The 14,779-nt window shown below is 34.4% G+C and overlaps 1 protein-coding gene across 4 annotated transcripts in view; it reads left to right on the top strand.

The window, feature by feature from the left end:
- HMCN1 (hemicentin 1) overlaps positions 1 to 14,779 on the top strand; it is a 462,896-nt gene that overhangs the window by 366,081 nt on the left and 82,036 nt on the right. For all 4 annotated transcript variants that reach the window (XM_003815598.5, XM_063598296.1, XM_063598297.1 and 1 more), the window contains 5 exons: positions 324 to 421; positions 1,291 to 1,569; positions 9,547 to 9,743; positions 12,886 to 12,967; positions 14,458 to 14,594. In XM_003815598.5, coding sequence (XP_003815646.4) covers positions 324 to 421; positions 1,291 to 1,569; positions 9,547 to 9,743; positions 12,886 to 12,967; positions 14,458 to 14,594 — 793 coding nt within the window. The remainder of the gene's footprint in view (positions 1 to 323; positions 422 to 1,290; positions 1,570 to 9,546; positions 9,744 to 12,885; positions 12,968 to 14,457; positions 14,595 to 14,779) is intronic.

Genomic DNA, 14,779 nt, shown 5'->3' with positions numbered 1-14,779 from the left:
TTTATGTGGCAAGGTAGTAGGAAGATGCCTACTATGATAATGTGATTTTCATGTTAGCAGCATTCTCTATTAATATATATTTGAAAAATATTCACCTCTTAAATTGTGCTATATTTTCAGTGGTTTATTGTCACTGCCTAATCAGCTTTGTAGAATAAATTGCATTTGAGGCCCCTATATTTTGTGATGGATGGCTATAAGCTTCATAATTAAAATTTCCCAACATAAATCACCACCTATAGCCTATTTATAAATCATAATTATTTTATGTGTACTTGTTGCATGGGAGTAAGTGATGAAATGTGGATCAAATTGTTTCTCAGGATTGTGAGAGCTCAGGTGTCTGATGTCGCTGTGTATACTTGTGTGGCCTCCAACAGAGCTGGGGTGGATAATAAGCATTACAATCTTCAAGTGTTTGGTATGTGTCACAGAAATGACCCTATTACTTTACTATGTCAAGTATTAAGCAACAGACTTATCTTTAGAAACTGACTTCCTCAGAAATTTAGAAATCAGATTTTATCAAAAAGGATTAGTGAAATAGGATCTTACTGACTAGATGTATTTTCTTCCAAGGGGTCCATATTATTGGACCATATTGTCTGTTTATCAAAATACTCTACTGATCTAGAAATTTGCACTAAATCAAATGTAATTTTTAAAAATAGCATTTCAATCCAGACACAAGACCAGTCTTTTCATGTAAAGAAAAAGTCAAAACTTTTCTAACAATATTAGCAGCTTGTTTAGAGTATTCAAACTATGAATGGATGCATGTGCATATATACATTTGTGTATGCGTATATATGGAGAGAACTCAATACCTTCCATTTCGGAAATATTGAAGTTTGCTGATCCACATTTCTCAATCCCCAAGGACACCTCAGTTAAGTAACGCTTTATTATAATCTACAAATGACTTACTCTATAACTTGATATTATTTATACTGTATATAGTAGTTAAAAGAATACTACTAAAACTATTATATACATTACAACAAGTTAAAGGGATAGACTGAAGAAGTTGAAAAATCACCAAAATTTAAAACACATTGTGTGTTCTGTAAGAAAACAATTTTTAAGTTTCATTGCTAATATTTGGAAGATTAATAATTAGCATTCCTAATAGATATTTTTATTGTAAAGTCCTTAGTTATTATACACAATTTTAAAGTATATGTTTTTATCAACCACAGAAACATTATAGAATTATTCAAATGTTTTAATTTAAATTGATCTCAAATTACAATAGACATCCAAATTTTGCCCATGTTGTTTTCTATGTAGCACCACCAAATATGGACAATTCAATGAGGACAGAGGAAATCACAGTTCTCAAAGGCAGTTCCACCTCTATGGCATGCATTACTGATGGAACCCCAGCTCCCAGTATGGCCTGGCTTAGAGATGGCCAGCCTCTGGGGCTTCATGCCCATCTGACAGTCAGCACCCATGGAATGGTCCTGCAGCTCCTCAAAGCAGAGACTGAAGATTCGGGAAAGTACACCTGCATTGCCTCAAATGAAGCTGGAGAAGTCAGCAAGCACTTTATCCTCAAGGTCCTAGGTATGTAAACATTGTGGTAAATGTAGAATAATTGGAAAGTAAGTGATAGTGAATGTTTAGTAAATAAGTATAGTTCTGAGAATCAGTTGCTGTGAGAGAATTTTTTTAAAAATTTTTATTGCATTTTTATTTTTTTTATAATTCACCTTGGCTTACTCTCATCTGAAGCATGTTGAATTTAAATTGTATTTTTTATCTCTCTGAAAAGATGAAAACTCCAGCTTGTAAAACATTACTCATTGATAAAATCTTATAACCAATTGAGAAGTAGCTTTTTAAACTTTTGCCAAGAATTGAAAACACATCCGATTATAGAAATTTGATGAAAAAGCATAATAGGTATACTATGATACGTTATCCCTGTCTTTAAATGATCCAGTCTATAGATTATAGCTGGAATAATCATTTCAAATAGTCTAGTTCTATTTATTCTTGTGTGCATTTAAAGTAAATACTTAAAATATGTATTCCAATGTTCTAAATGCAACAGTTTAAAGAGAAAACACTTCTTTTCCTTGACGTAAAAAATGCTAACCTTGGAAGAGAAAGGAAGATAATGAAATGAAGTATTTCAATAACCAAGAGCTTTTGGCGTTTTGCTTGTTTTTCTCACTGTGAAGTAAGTGAGACCCCATGCTCCTTACATAGCAGAAAATACACCCTATAGAAAAGAGCAAAAATAATTTTGGCAAGAGTCTTGGTTAGGTAGAAGTTAGCATATGTTTCAGAGTGTGTTATAATCCTTCTCAGAGCACCTATTAAAATTTATTCATGTAACCCTAAAATTCTGCTTCATCCCTAGTTAAGCTTTATGAGGGCAGATGTCTTCTTACTTATTCCTGCATTCCCAGTGCTTAGCATGACATTTAATACACTAGAGACTATTAATGTGTTATTTGTTGGATTAAACTGAACCAAACTAGTTACTTTCCAGGTAGATTAAAGGGAGTTTCTTCTGTAGAGGGAAGCAGAACCATATCTAAATAAATGAAGTATGGTTCTCTGGAGTAGATGTGACTTCCACAGAATGGAGGCCGGTAGTAAAGGAAGTTCTCCAGGATATTTAGGGGCAAAAGAAAACTACAACCCAATATCCCTTATCAACATAGTTGCAAAAATGCTCAACAAAATACTAGCAAACCAAATTCGACAGTATATTGAAAAGATCATTTACTCTGATCAAGTGGGTTGCATTCCAGGGATGCAAGGATGTTTTAACATACACACTCAATAAATGTGATACATCACGTTAACAGATAGGACAAAAATCATATGATCATTTCAGTAGATGCGAAAAAAGCATTTGATGAAATTCAACATTCCTTCATGAGAAAAACCCTCAACAAATTAGGGATAGAAGATACATACCTCAACACAATAAAGACTATTTATGATAAATCCACAGCTAACATCACACTAAACAGGAAAAAGTTGAAAGCCTTTCCTACAAGGTCTAGCAGAAGATAAGGATACCCACTTTCTCTACTTCTATTAGACATAGTATTGAAGTCCTAGCTAGAGCAACAGGCAAAAAAATAAAAGACATCCAAATTCGAAAGGAGGAAGTCAAATGTTCTGTTTGCAGACAGCATAATCTTATATATAGAAAACCTCTAAAGACTCCACCAGAAAACTCTCAGAAATGATAAACAAATTCAGTAAAGTTGTGACTTAAAAATCACCCTACAAAAATCAGTAGCATTTCTCTTTGCCAACAGCAAATTATCTGAAAAAGAAATCAAGAAAATAATCTCATTTACTGTCAGCCCTGCATATCCATCGGTTCCACGTCTGTGGATTCAAACAACTGCATATCAAAAATATAATATTCATTGGATGTGGAATCTGCAGATACCGAGGGCCAACTGTGTATCCATGGGTTTCTCAAGGCCTACTGCCGGGCTTGAGCATCTGCAGATTTTGGTATTCACAGAGGGTCTGGAACCAATCCTCTGCAGATACTGAGGTACAATAGCTATCCAAAAAAAAAAAAAAAAAAAAAAAAAAAAAAAAAAAAAAAGATATGTAAGAATAAATTTAAACATCAGTGAAAGAAATGGAAAGGAAACAAATAAATGGAAAGATATTTCATGTTTATGGATTGGAAGAATTAATACTATTAAAATGGCTATACTCCCAAAACAATCAGATTCAATGCAATTTCTATGAAAATACCATTGGCATTCTTCACTGAATTAGAAAAAAAAAATCTAAAATTTGTATGGAACCACAAAAGACTCCAAATAACCAAAGCAATCTTGAGTAAAAAGAACAAAGCTGAAGACAGCAGACTACCTGACTTAAAAATACTACAAAGCTGTATTAATCAAAACAGCATGCTATTGGCATAAAAACAGACACATAGACCAATTGAACAGAATAAGGAGCTCAGAAATAAATTCATGCATCTACAGCCACCTGATTTTTGACAAAGGTCCCAAGAACACATACTGGGGAAAGGATAGTCTCTTCAATAAATGGTGCTGGGAAAATTGGGATGTCCACATGCAGAAATATGAAACTAGACCTCTATCTTTCACTGTATACAAAAATCAACTCAAAATAGATTAAAGAGTTAAATGTAAGATCCCAAACTACGAAACTACTAGATGAAAACACAGAGGAAACACTTCATGATATTGGACTAGGCAAGGATTTTTCTGGATAAGACCTCAAAAGCATGGGCAACAAAAGCAAAAATAGACAAATGGTATTATATCAAACAAAAAGCTTCTGCACAGCTAAGGAAACATTCAACAAAGTGAAGAGACAACCTACAGAATGGGAGAAAATATTTCAAACTATACCTCTAAGGGGTTAATATCCAATATATATAAAGAACTTAATAGCAAAAAAACAAAGAGCACAATTTTAAAATGGACAAAAACCTTAACAGACATTTCTCAAAAGATGACATGTAAATGGCCAAGAGGTATATGAAAAAAGCCTCAACATTACTAATCATCAAACAAAGGCAAATCAAAACCACAATGAGATATCACCTCACTCTAGTGAGGATGGGTATGACCAAAAAGATAAGAGATAACAAGAGTCGGCAAGGATGTGGAGAAAAGGGAACACTTGCACACTGTTGGAAGGTTGTAAGTTAATATAGCCATTATGAAAACAGATAGAGGTTCCTAAAAAAATTAAAAATAGAACTATCATATGGTTCAGAAATCCCACTACTGGATATATATCCAAAGGAAATGAAATCAGTATGTCAAATAAATCCACGTTTATCACAGCACTATTCACAACAGACAAGATATATAATCAATCTAAATGTTCAACAATGGATGAATGAATAAAGACAATGTAGTAGATATACACAATGCAGTACTATTCAGCCATAAAAAAGAATGAAATTCTGTCATTTATGACAACATGGATGAACCTGGAGAACATTAAACTATGTGAAATTAGCCAGGCACAGAAAGAAAATACCACATGATTTCATTCATGTGAAATTTTAAAAAGTTGATCTCATAGAAGTAGTAAATAGGACAGTGGTTACCAAAGACAAGGGAGACGGGGAGTAGGTCAGTGGGTACAAAGTTACAATTAGAAAGGAAGAATGAGTTCTGGTGTTCTATTGCACAGTAGGGTGACTATAGTTAATAATATACTATTGTATATCTCAGAGTAGCTAGTAGAGAGGAATTTCAATGCTTTCACCACAAAGAACCGATAAATGTTTGAAGTGATGGAAATGCTAATTACCCTGATTTGATAATTACACAATGTATACATGTATGGAAACATCACATTGTACTCCCTAAAGATGCATAATAATTATGTGTCAGTGAGAAAAAAAAGAAAAACTGTGTGTCTGGGAGGTGCAGGGTGGGGTTGGGTAGCAAATTCCTGTACATCAATTCACAGAACATGAGGAGTAAGAGGAGATGACATAATGTGATCCTGTACATTCATTATTCACATATCAAGTATTAATTATTGAATATACGTTATGTGACAGGTATGTTTCTAGCCATCATTTAACTATAATTATGAACATGTGTGGTGTGGCAAACATGCAAATACATCACTAAGAAAGATATGATCTCAGCCCTCAACTTCCTGCATCTGTGGAAGACACAGATACTAAAGAAGTAATTACTTTTCAGTGTAATGAGGATTATATGGATAAAACAACATTCTGTGGGATGGTAGATTTCAGATTCGATCTCCTCAAGCATAAATCTGAGCCCTGAAGAGTAGGACTGTAGAGATGAGTGGGGAATTTTATATACATTTCTCACCTGGAGGTAATACAATTTGAATTGTCAATTTGCACTCCCTGAAACTGAGTGTAAGAGGAAGAGTAGCAAGAGACAAGACAAGAACTATATATGGGCAGAGGCCAAACTATGCAAAGCTCTGAGAACTTTGAGGAAGTTTGGACCTCATTACCAAGGCAATGGAAGAATCTTAAGGAGAAATATTTTACAGCCAGATTTCGTTTCCAAAAAATCCCTCTGACAGAGTGACAGAGTGAAAAATGAATTGAAGAGGCTGCTGTATTCATACAGCCTGTAAATGCAGGGGCCTGGTCTAGCATGTGGCAGGGGGAGGGGGAGAGGGGGGAGAAAGAACTCAGGAGCAGAATCACAGACTGGTGCATTTCTGGATGAAGAAAATGAAGGAGAAAAACAACAATGATATTCTTAGTGGAATTCTTAAAGAACAGCCTGCCTTTTATAAAGTTGAAGAGTTTATAAGAATAATAATTTCTCAAAACAGATTTGAAAACTGGCTTAGAAGAAAGATGAGAAGTTTTAGCATTTCAGCATATGTTGAAAATTAATTCCATTAAACTCTGAAAAGTTCTTCACTTGAAGCAGTGCTACCACTCAGAATGCAAACATCTTAACTTGGGGAAATATTCTTTATTTAATTCTATCCATGTGGTGGGAGGTATCATGGTATAGTGGTTCTGAAAAGTCCAGTGTGGCTAGACCACTGAAAACAAGGGACAGCATATTACAAAATAGGGGGTTTTCATAGGGCCAGGTCATAGAGCACTTTTTTGACCACATTAAGAAGTCTGCTTTTTATCCTGTAACAATGAGAAATCATTCAAAGTTCTAAAAATGGAATAACAAATAGAACTACAGTTTGAGAAGAGCACTCTGGCTATAAAATGCAAGGCTACTTGGACCAGGACAAGAATGGATTCCGAGAGACCAGTATAAGGAATTGTGTTTGGCTGTGAATTACAGAGTTGAAATATGGTGGGTTAAACACAGTACTTTTGTTTTTCTCACTGGGATGGCTGGAGGTAGGTAGTTGTTGGATTGGTTCAGCAGTTCAAATATTTTCAGTTCTTTTGAACCTTTACAACATGGTTGTTTGGTGATCAATGCAGTATCTGCTCACCCCTAGCATAACTAGATGCTGTTCTAGATGCAACAACAGAGCAGGAAACTAGGAAGGGCAAAGTGTTGCCCCTTTAGAAAAGAATTAAGACTTTCTTACAAGCCCCACAAAACCACATCCACCTACATCTCATTGGTCAGAATTGTCATATACCACTCCATCCACTCCATCTACTCTCTGCTAAAGAGGCTAGGAAATGTAATTTGTTTAGCACATTGACAATCCCAACAAAATTTGAGTCTGTTAATCAGAAAGAAATCAGTAATTTTGGGTAGGCACCTACAACTAGGAAGAAAAAAAAAAAACATTAAGTAAATGGTATTGTAGCTCAAATTAGAGTGAGGGAGATGAGAGAAAAAGGTGTATTCTGGAAATAAGTACAGTGGAAGTATTAGGACTTGGCTGTAGATTGGGACACAAGGGAGTGATGAGGAAGGTATCAAGGATGACTCTTAGTTTCTGGCTTATGTGACTAATTGGTAAATTCATCACTTAGATGCAGAGAATACTGGAAAAAAACAAGTTTTGAGAAATAAGGCAATAGGTTCAGTCTGAATACATGTTGAGTTTTAAGTGATTTTCAAGCATCCAAATGGAGATGTTTATTTGATAATTGCATTTATGAATCTGGAGCTCAGAAGAGAGTCTAGGCTGGAAATATAAACTCTGGAGTTATTGGAGTATAGACAACTCTTACTCTGCCCGAAGTACAAGACATATGGACAAAACACAGAGTAAAATAGTTCACAATCACTTAACACAGGTAAGATCTGGACAGTCTGGGGTTTGAACTACTCAAGAGCATGTTAATACTGTTACTGCTGCTACTATTTTAAATCCAGTGATTATAAACTTTGGGGTGGGGGCAGTGAGCATGCCTTATTAATCTTTGTATTCATGGTGATTGACATATACTAAATAACCGAGAAGTAAGAGGAGTAAATAATTGACTATGGCAAACCAGGAATTAGATAAGTGTTTTGAGTAGTACAAACAACATGATACGAAAATGAAAAAGCATAGACATTTTATAATTAGTTCAGAGAATCAATAAATGATTTATAGTTTTCACAAATGAACTTGAGGACAATATAACCTTGATGGTACTTGGGCATTCTCAGTTGCGGGACTATGAGGAGCAAGAAAGGACTAAGATTGTTGAGAGATTTGAAGTCTAGGTTACATATAAGTATGTTAAAATTAATGACAAAGATGGATCTAGACCATATTGTGGAAGTCTTGGAAATCATGATGAGTTTTTATTTAATCCAGTAAGCAACATGGAGCCACTAAAATCTTTTAAGCAGAAAATCTTAGATTAATATTAAACTGCACTTCAGAAAATGTATTTTGACAGCAATATGTAAGATAGATAGAAGTAAAAAGAGGTCATGTGGGACAGTGGTGTAGAAATGCTGACTTCATTATAATCTGAGAAGGAGAACTGACTTAGTATATTATCTTTCTCCAGAAGGAAAACAGAGACTAACAGATGGTAGAAATTTTAGGAAGCAGATTTTAATAATACCAACAGTTGCAGTAAACACTGTAGTAGTAATAACTTTTTTAAAATCTTTAATTGTAAAATAGATACAGAAACACACAAAAAAGTATATAATGTATCTCACTGACGCCACACACCGATCCTATTAGGTAAATAATGTTGGTATCCCCATTTTAGAGATTTGCTCAAATCCATGAAACTAATAATTGTTGACACCAGCATTACAACTCAGACTCCAGATCTTCTGCTATGAGTCACTGTTCTAAACTATGTGCCTTATTAAAGAAAAAAGAAAGAAAAACAAACCTGCTAACCCCTGGCGCTGTCCAACAGCTATTTTGGCTGCCTTGTCAAATAGTAAGCTGGAAACTTGAACTATGAAATTGTCATAGAAAATGAGAATGGTCATCATAAGGGGAATGTGTTTTAAAGGAATTACCAAAGTTGGGAGTAGTTAGACTAAAGAACCTTAATGTTTCTTCCCAGTGTTTAGATTGTTTGACCTTCTCTTGAGAAAGGTAATTTTAGAAGTATAAGTAACAAAGGAGGAAGTTACTCCCATCCAGACATAACAAATGTGTTTTATACAGAAATTATCTCCAAACGTAACTATTTTTTCTTCTGCTTAGTCATTGTTTCCTCTCAAAGTTCTGCATGGAAAAGATGATAGCAAAATTCCACACTATTCACGCATTGTTTTTGTAGAAACTATTGGTATTTAAAGATATAAAAACATAATAATATGCTAAGTCCCTCTAAAAAAAGAAAGTGGTACAAGCTGTGTTTGGTTTTTATTGTTTTCAAATCTTTCAGTCAAGTGAGACTGTTCTAATTAACTGAGTTTGAACTGTTGTTCTATAATTACATGGTAATGAATTGCCATTTACTTCATTATCTCTTATAGGCATGATCCATCCCTTTTGAAAGTGTGTCAATAAGAAGTGGTAATGACATCTAGGAATTACTTCACTTTCCTTGTTCTAATCAATTTTTATCATGTGAATGTGAATTTATGTTGGATTTTCAAGTTTTTCTAACGAGCAGTATTTTATGAAATTGTGGGTTTATTATTATTTTTGATTCCCTTTAAATAGAACCACCTCACATTAATGGATCTGAAGAACATGAAGAGATATCAGTAATTGTTAATAACCCACTTGAACTTACCTGCATTGCTTCTGGAATCCCAGCCCCTAAAATGACCTGGATGAAAGATGGCCGGCCCCTTCCACAGACGGATCAAGTGCAAACTCTAGGAGGAGGAGAGGTTCTTCGAATTTCTACTGCTCAGGTAAGTGTCAAAGTTCATAGAATTATTTTAGGTTAGGTCAAACTTCTCACTTGCTAATATATGAGATTTGTTAAATTATGTCTTTGAATCCTTATATATCACAGATCTGTGTAACTGGAGCAGGATGGATTAGTCCTATGATATGCATGATTGGGTAACTTGATTAAAAGGAAGACAAAGCAGTATCATATTAAACTCCAAAGAAAGCAAGATACCTTTCCATTAACTTTTGCAAGTTTTCACAGTGCTATAAGTGTTAGTATATTTCCCAAAGTTCTTAATTTATACTATGTAGCCCTTAATGGAACTGGCAAAAAGCAATCCAACATGCATATATATAAGGTTTCAAAGAGCACTTTTGATCTCCAAAATGAACTAGCAGATATGGAAGTCTGAAGAGACACAATTTTTCAAATAATGATCAGTTTAATAAAATTGACTTGGTTTAGTTTATGCTTAAGAAAACTGATCTGAAATGTGAATATATTAAAAGAGAAGTATGTCTGGGATGTCTTATTGTAGCAATCTTCTATTCTACTAGTAAAGGCAAACCTTATGTTACAATTATTCTCCATCTGAGCCCTAATGCCATCATTTATAAACTGGGGATAAAAGTAATAATCATGCCTCATTCATACACTGAGGGATTTAAAGAAATAATCCAACATGATGTGCTTAGACTGGTGCCACAGGCATGTAGTAAATGCTTTCAAAAAAAGACTTACATAGGATTGTTGCATTTTTCACTGAGAATGGAAGAAAGGGAACTGGAAGAAAAGAGCTAAGAGTTATAAACTCTCTACTATGTCCTGTTGTGTTCATCTCTGTGCTATCTCTCTCACCCATTCCCCTCATGGCAACTCTGTGAGGCAATGTGTCTACCCCACAAATCCAAAATCAGGTGCAGAGAGATTAAGTACTTATCTGCCAAGTACTCATTGCTGCTCAGTGATGGAGCTAGGCCTCAATCCTTAGTCTGATTCAGAAGCCTAGCCAGTGCATCTCAGCACAGTGCATTTCTAGCATCTTCGAGTGCATACCTTCCATTCCCCTTTTTTCTCTCCATTTCAAACATTACAGTAACTTAGAGTCAGGTTAAACTAAAACCATGTATTGAATCAAAACTCTTGAATGATATAATTTCAAGAAACAAAAAGGAGGCAAAAGAATTTGTGACATTAGGAATAGCATGGAGACAGAAAAGTATGTGGAATAGAATCATGAATATAAAAAAAATGACAAATAAAGCTTGAAAGGGAAGTTAAGGCCATTACTGTAGGTCTTAAAGGCAAGAACAAAAAGTGGAGTTATAAGAAAACAAGATGAAGGTGTCATAGAGTGTTAAACGATGGCCAGATTTACCATGTGTTCTAGCTATTGTGGGGAATCCATAAGACCTAAGATATGTGACATGTGTCAGCCTTCAAGAAGTTTCTAGATGTCTAGGGGAGAAAAATGACTGTATACATAAGATACAATTAGATATGAGTCAATAATAGAACCATTAAAAACAATATGGAAGTGGAAAATTAAATATCATCAAGCCCCCAAACTGATTTTGGTTACTCTGCTCCTCTGTTTTCATAGCAATTTGTATATACTTCTGTAGTAACACTTACTGCATTATATTTTGCTTATCTCAACTTTGTTTTTTCGTGTATTTATCTGCAACATCTACTTATGCCTGGTACATTATGGATGTAGATGCTTTGCAAATTGCAAATTGTGTGGTATAGACAAGAGTTTCCTAAAACATCTTTTATCAAACACTAGTTCTGTAATTTATCCCAAGAGGGGAGGGGACCACTCTATGACTAATAGATTTGGAAAACTTTATATACTGTACCCTCCTTTTCTTTGTGAGCCATAATGCATGTCCACCTCTGCAAAATCTTCCTCTAAAGATACATGCTTAACTATAATTTTTCTAACATTCTATTAGTAAAACAAGACTTTAGAAACTAACTACAGGTGATGTCTGTGGGTAGCCAGAAGGGCAGAAGTTGTCAGGAAATATTTTGTGGAAAAGGGAACATTTAAGAATGGTCCTGAATGATGGTTCAAGTTTGGCTGAGTCCAGACAAGTGAGGGGGATGATATCAATTGTGAATGAACAGAGTTGGGAGAGAAGAGTTAGTTTTAGAGATTTTAAAGATATGATGAGAAATTCAGAAATTATTCTTAGGAAATGGCACATCATTTTAAAATTCTTAATTGAATAACGATGTAAGTGTTGTTCTTCTAAAATTATATGTAAGTATTTTTCCAAACATTCTAGTCTCAATGTTTTTGAAAGGAGTTTTTGCAGCCTACCAAAAAGTGTTTCCATAACCTCTAAAGTCAGTTTGAATGTAAGAGTTTTTAAAATGCCAATATTCTGGGAATGTTCAAGTAGTAAAATAAATGAGAACAGGATTTTTCTATTTTTCCAAAATACATTTTTTGCAGTAGTAAGAGCATCTGTTTTCCAGAGTACCCTCTACATGTACACGATCATGGGTTGTGTCTACACAATGTCAAACATATGAATGAACATTAACTTTCCATGGAAACCATGCTTGGCGATTTTTAAAGTAATGATTTTGGTTTTAGTTAGATGATTATAGATCCTGCTGTCAGTCTGACCCTATTTCTCATATTACATAATATAACTGTTTTGTTTCACCATGTATATAAAAGGTAGAGTCAAGATGAGATATTATGTGTTTGATTTTAATAACCAGATATTTTATTTATCTGTTTACTTATTTAACATCTTATTTTCTTGAGAAAGGCTCCGTTTTAACTTTTCAGTCTGCAATTTAAACCCATGAATATTTGTTTCTTCAATGAACATTGAGGATATAGCCTATCACATATGGTTCTAGGTCCTATATATATCTGCCTTTTTAGATATCATTAAATATACTTAACGTACAAACATTCTTAAATCGATACCAAAATCCTGTTAAAACATAGGTTTGCATATAATGTAGATACCAAACAATGCTTTCTATCAGAGTGCTAATCATAGTGTTAAACAGTTGGCTTTAATTATCTTGCTTTTGGTGTGGGGTTATTTACATTCATTCTAATGGATATTTATTTTAATAACAAAAGCTAACATGTTAACATTATGTAATTCATTATTTGGGTTTTGTAGGTGGAGGATACAGGAAGATATACATGTCTGGCATCCAGTCCTGCAGGAGATGATGATAAGGAATATCTAGTGAGAGTGCATGGTAAATTTGACAAAATTTCCTACAGTCTATCATACACACACCTAATTAGAAAACCCTGGGACAGCACCACAGCACATCACAGGATATGTTTATAAGTTAGGGAATATATATTTTGCAAATCTGATTCTTTTTTTTTTGAGACGGAGTCTCGCTCTGTCGCCCAGGCTGGAGTGCAGTGGCACTATCTCGGCTCACTGTAAGCTCCGCCTCCTGGGTTCACGCCATTCTCCTGCCTCAGCCTCCTGAGTAGCTGGGACTACAGGTGCCCGCCACCACGCCCGGCTAATTTTTTGTATTTTTGGTAGAGACAGGGTGCAAATCTGATTCTTATATTTGACTAATCAAATGCTGTTGGGGGGCAGTTCATGGATTGTTTTTGAGTTATTTGATTAGTTTCTGCATTAATAATTTGTATTCATTGGTTTAAAATAATAGAATATAAACTATGATGAAGAAAATTTAAAAATCCAGAATCTCATCACACAAAGACTTTTTTGCATATAAATGTTTTGTCACAAAAATATGATGATAGAAAATGCATGTTTATATAGTGTACCTATAGAATTTAACTTGCTTTTATCTCAATGGTTTGGTGAACATTTTCATGTCAAGAAATACATTTTAAAAACATTTTTAGTGACTGTATAGTATCCCATTTTACTCCATATTTTTGGAGGTTTAGGCTATTTCTGTATTTTTACCAATATAAACAGCCCTGCTATGGATAACTTTGCATGCACATGTTAGCCCATTCCCTTTATTTTGAGAAATTTCTGTAAGTGCACTTGCTTGGTTACACACACACACACACACACACATATACAAACACACTCACTCTTCTAAGGATTTTGAAACTAATTGTCAAATTACTTCCTAGAAGAGTTGGGCCAGTTAGACTCGTCCAATATGCTTTTGACATTGAAATAGGAATTATTCTTTATGGGGAGGAATAATTAAAAAACTAACAGAAGATCTTTGGTTCATTCTCATAGCCTAAATGACTAGGCAGCGCAAACTGTCTGGGATTTAAGTGCCCCCATCATCCCACATACAAATTAATTGACATGTAAATTGTGTAAAAAAAAAAAAAAGTCACATGAAAAATACATTCTGTATATTATGATGGGCACTCCCTGATTTAGTAATTTTTAAATCTTACGTTCAGAGAAAATTACTACCAAGTGTATAACCCGGACAACGGATCCCTTCTTTGTGCCTCCATTTCTTTACTATCAAATGGTGAAAATAATGCAATTATATTACTTCTATCATGCATGTAGTTGTTGGAAGGATTTCTTTACTTAGTGTACATGAAATTGCTAAATAAGGTTAAAAAAAACACTTCCCACTGTTTGTAATTATCTAGGCTATAAATTAAATGAGTAATGTTTTAGTTTTATGCCTCTTATTATTTCATATAGCAGAACCAACATTTTTTGGATACCTATGATAATACAGATTGCTTTTGTTGTGTTTGTTCTCACACCCAGTACCTCCTAATATTGCTGGAACTGATGAGCCCCAGGATATCACTGTGTTACGGAACAGACAAGTGACATTGGAATGCAAGTCAGATGCAGTGCCCCCACCTGTAATTACTTGGCTCAGAAATGGAGAACGGTTACAGGTAAATTTTTTGATAAGCTCCACAAATTCCTTTTTGAGATTAAAAAAGTTAAAAAATCAGCTCTAGGGCCTTTGCTGGGTACACAAAACCAACTAACATCAGGCTACTAATTATTCAACATTGCAGCAGTAAGCACAGGGTTTTTAAATTAGCTTTATTATTTGCTTTATTATTTGCCTTTGCTG

This window comes from Pan paniscus, chromosome 1 (assembly GCF_029289425.2).
Source record: "Pan paniscus chromosome 1, NHGRI_mPanPan1-v2.0_pri, whole genome shotgun sequence".
Taxonomy (NCBI): Eukaryota; Metazoa; Chordata; class Mammalia; order Primates; family Hominidae; genus Pan; species Pan paniscus.
This window is presented reverse-complemented; position numbering and strand designations above follow the sequence as displayed.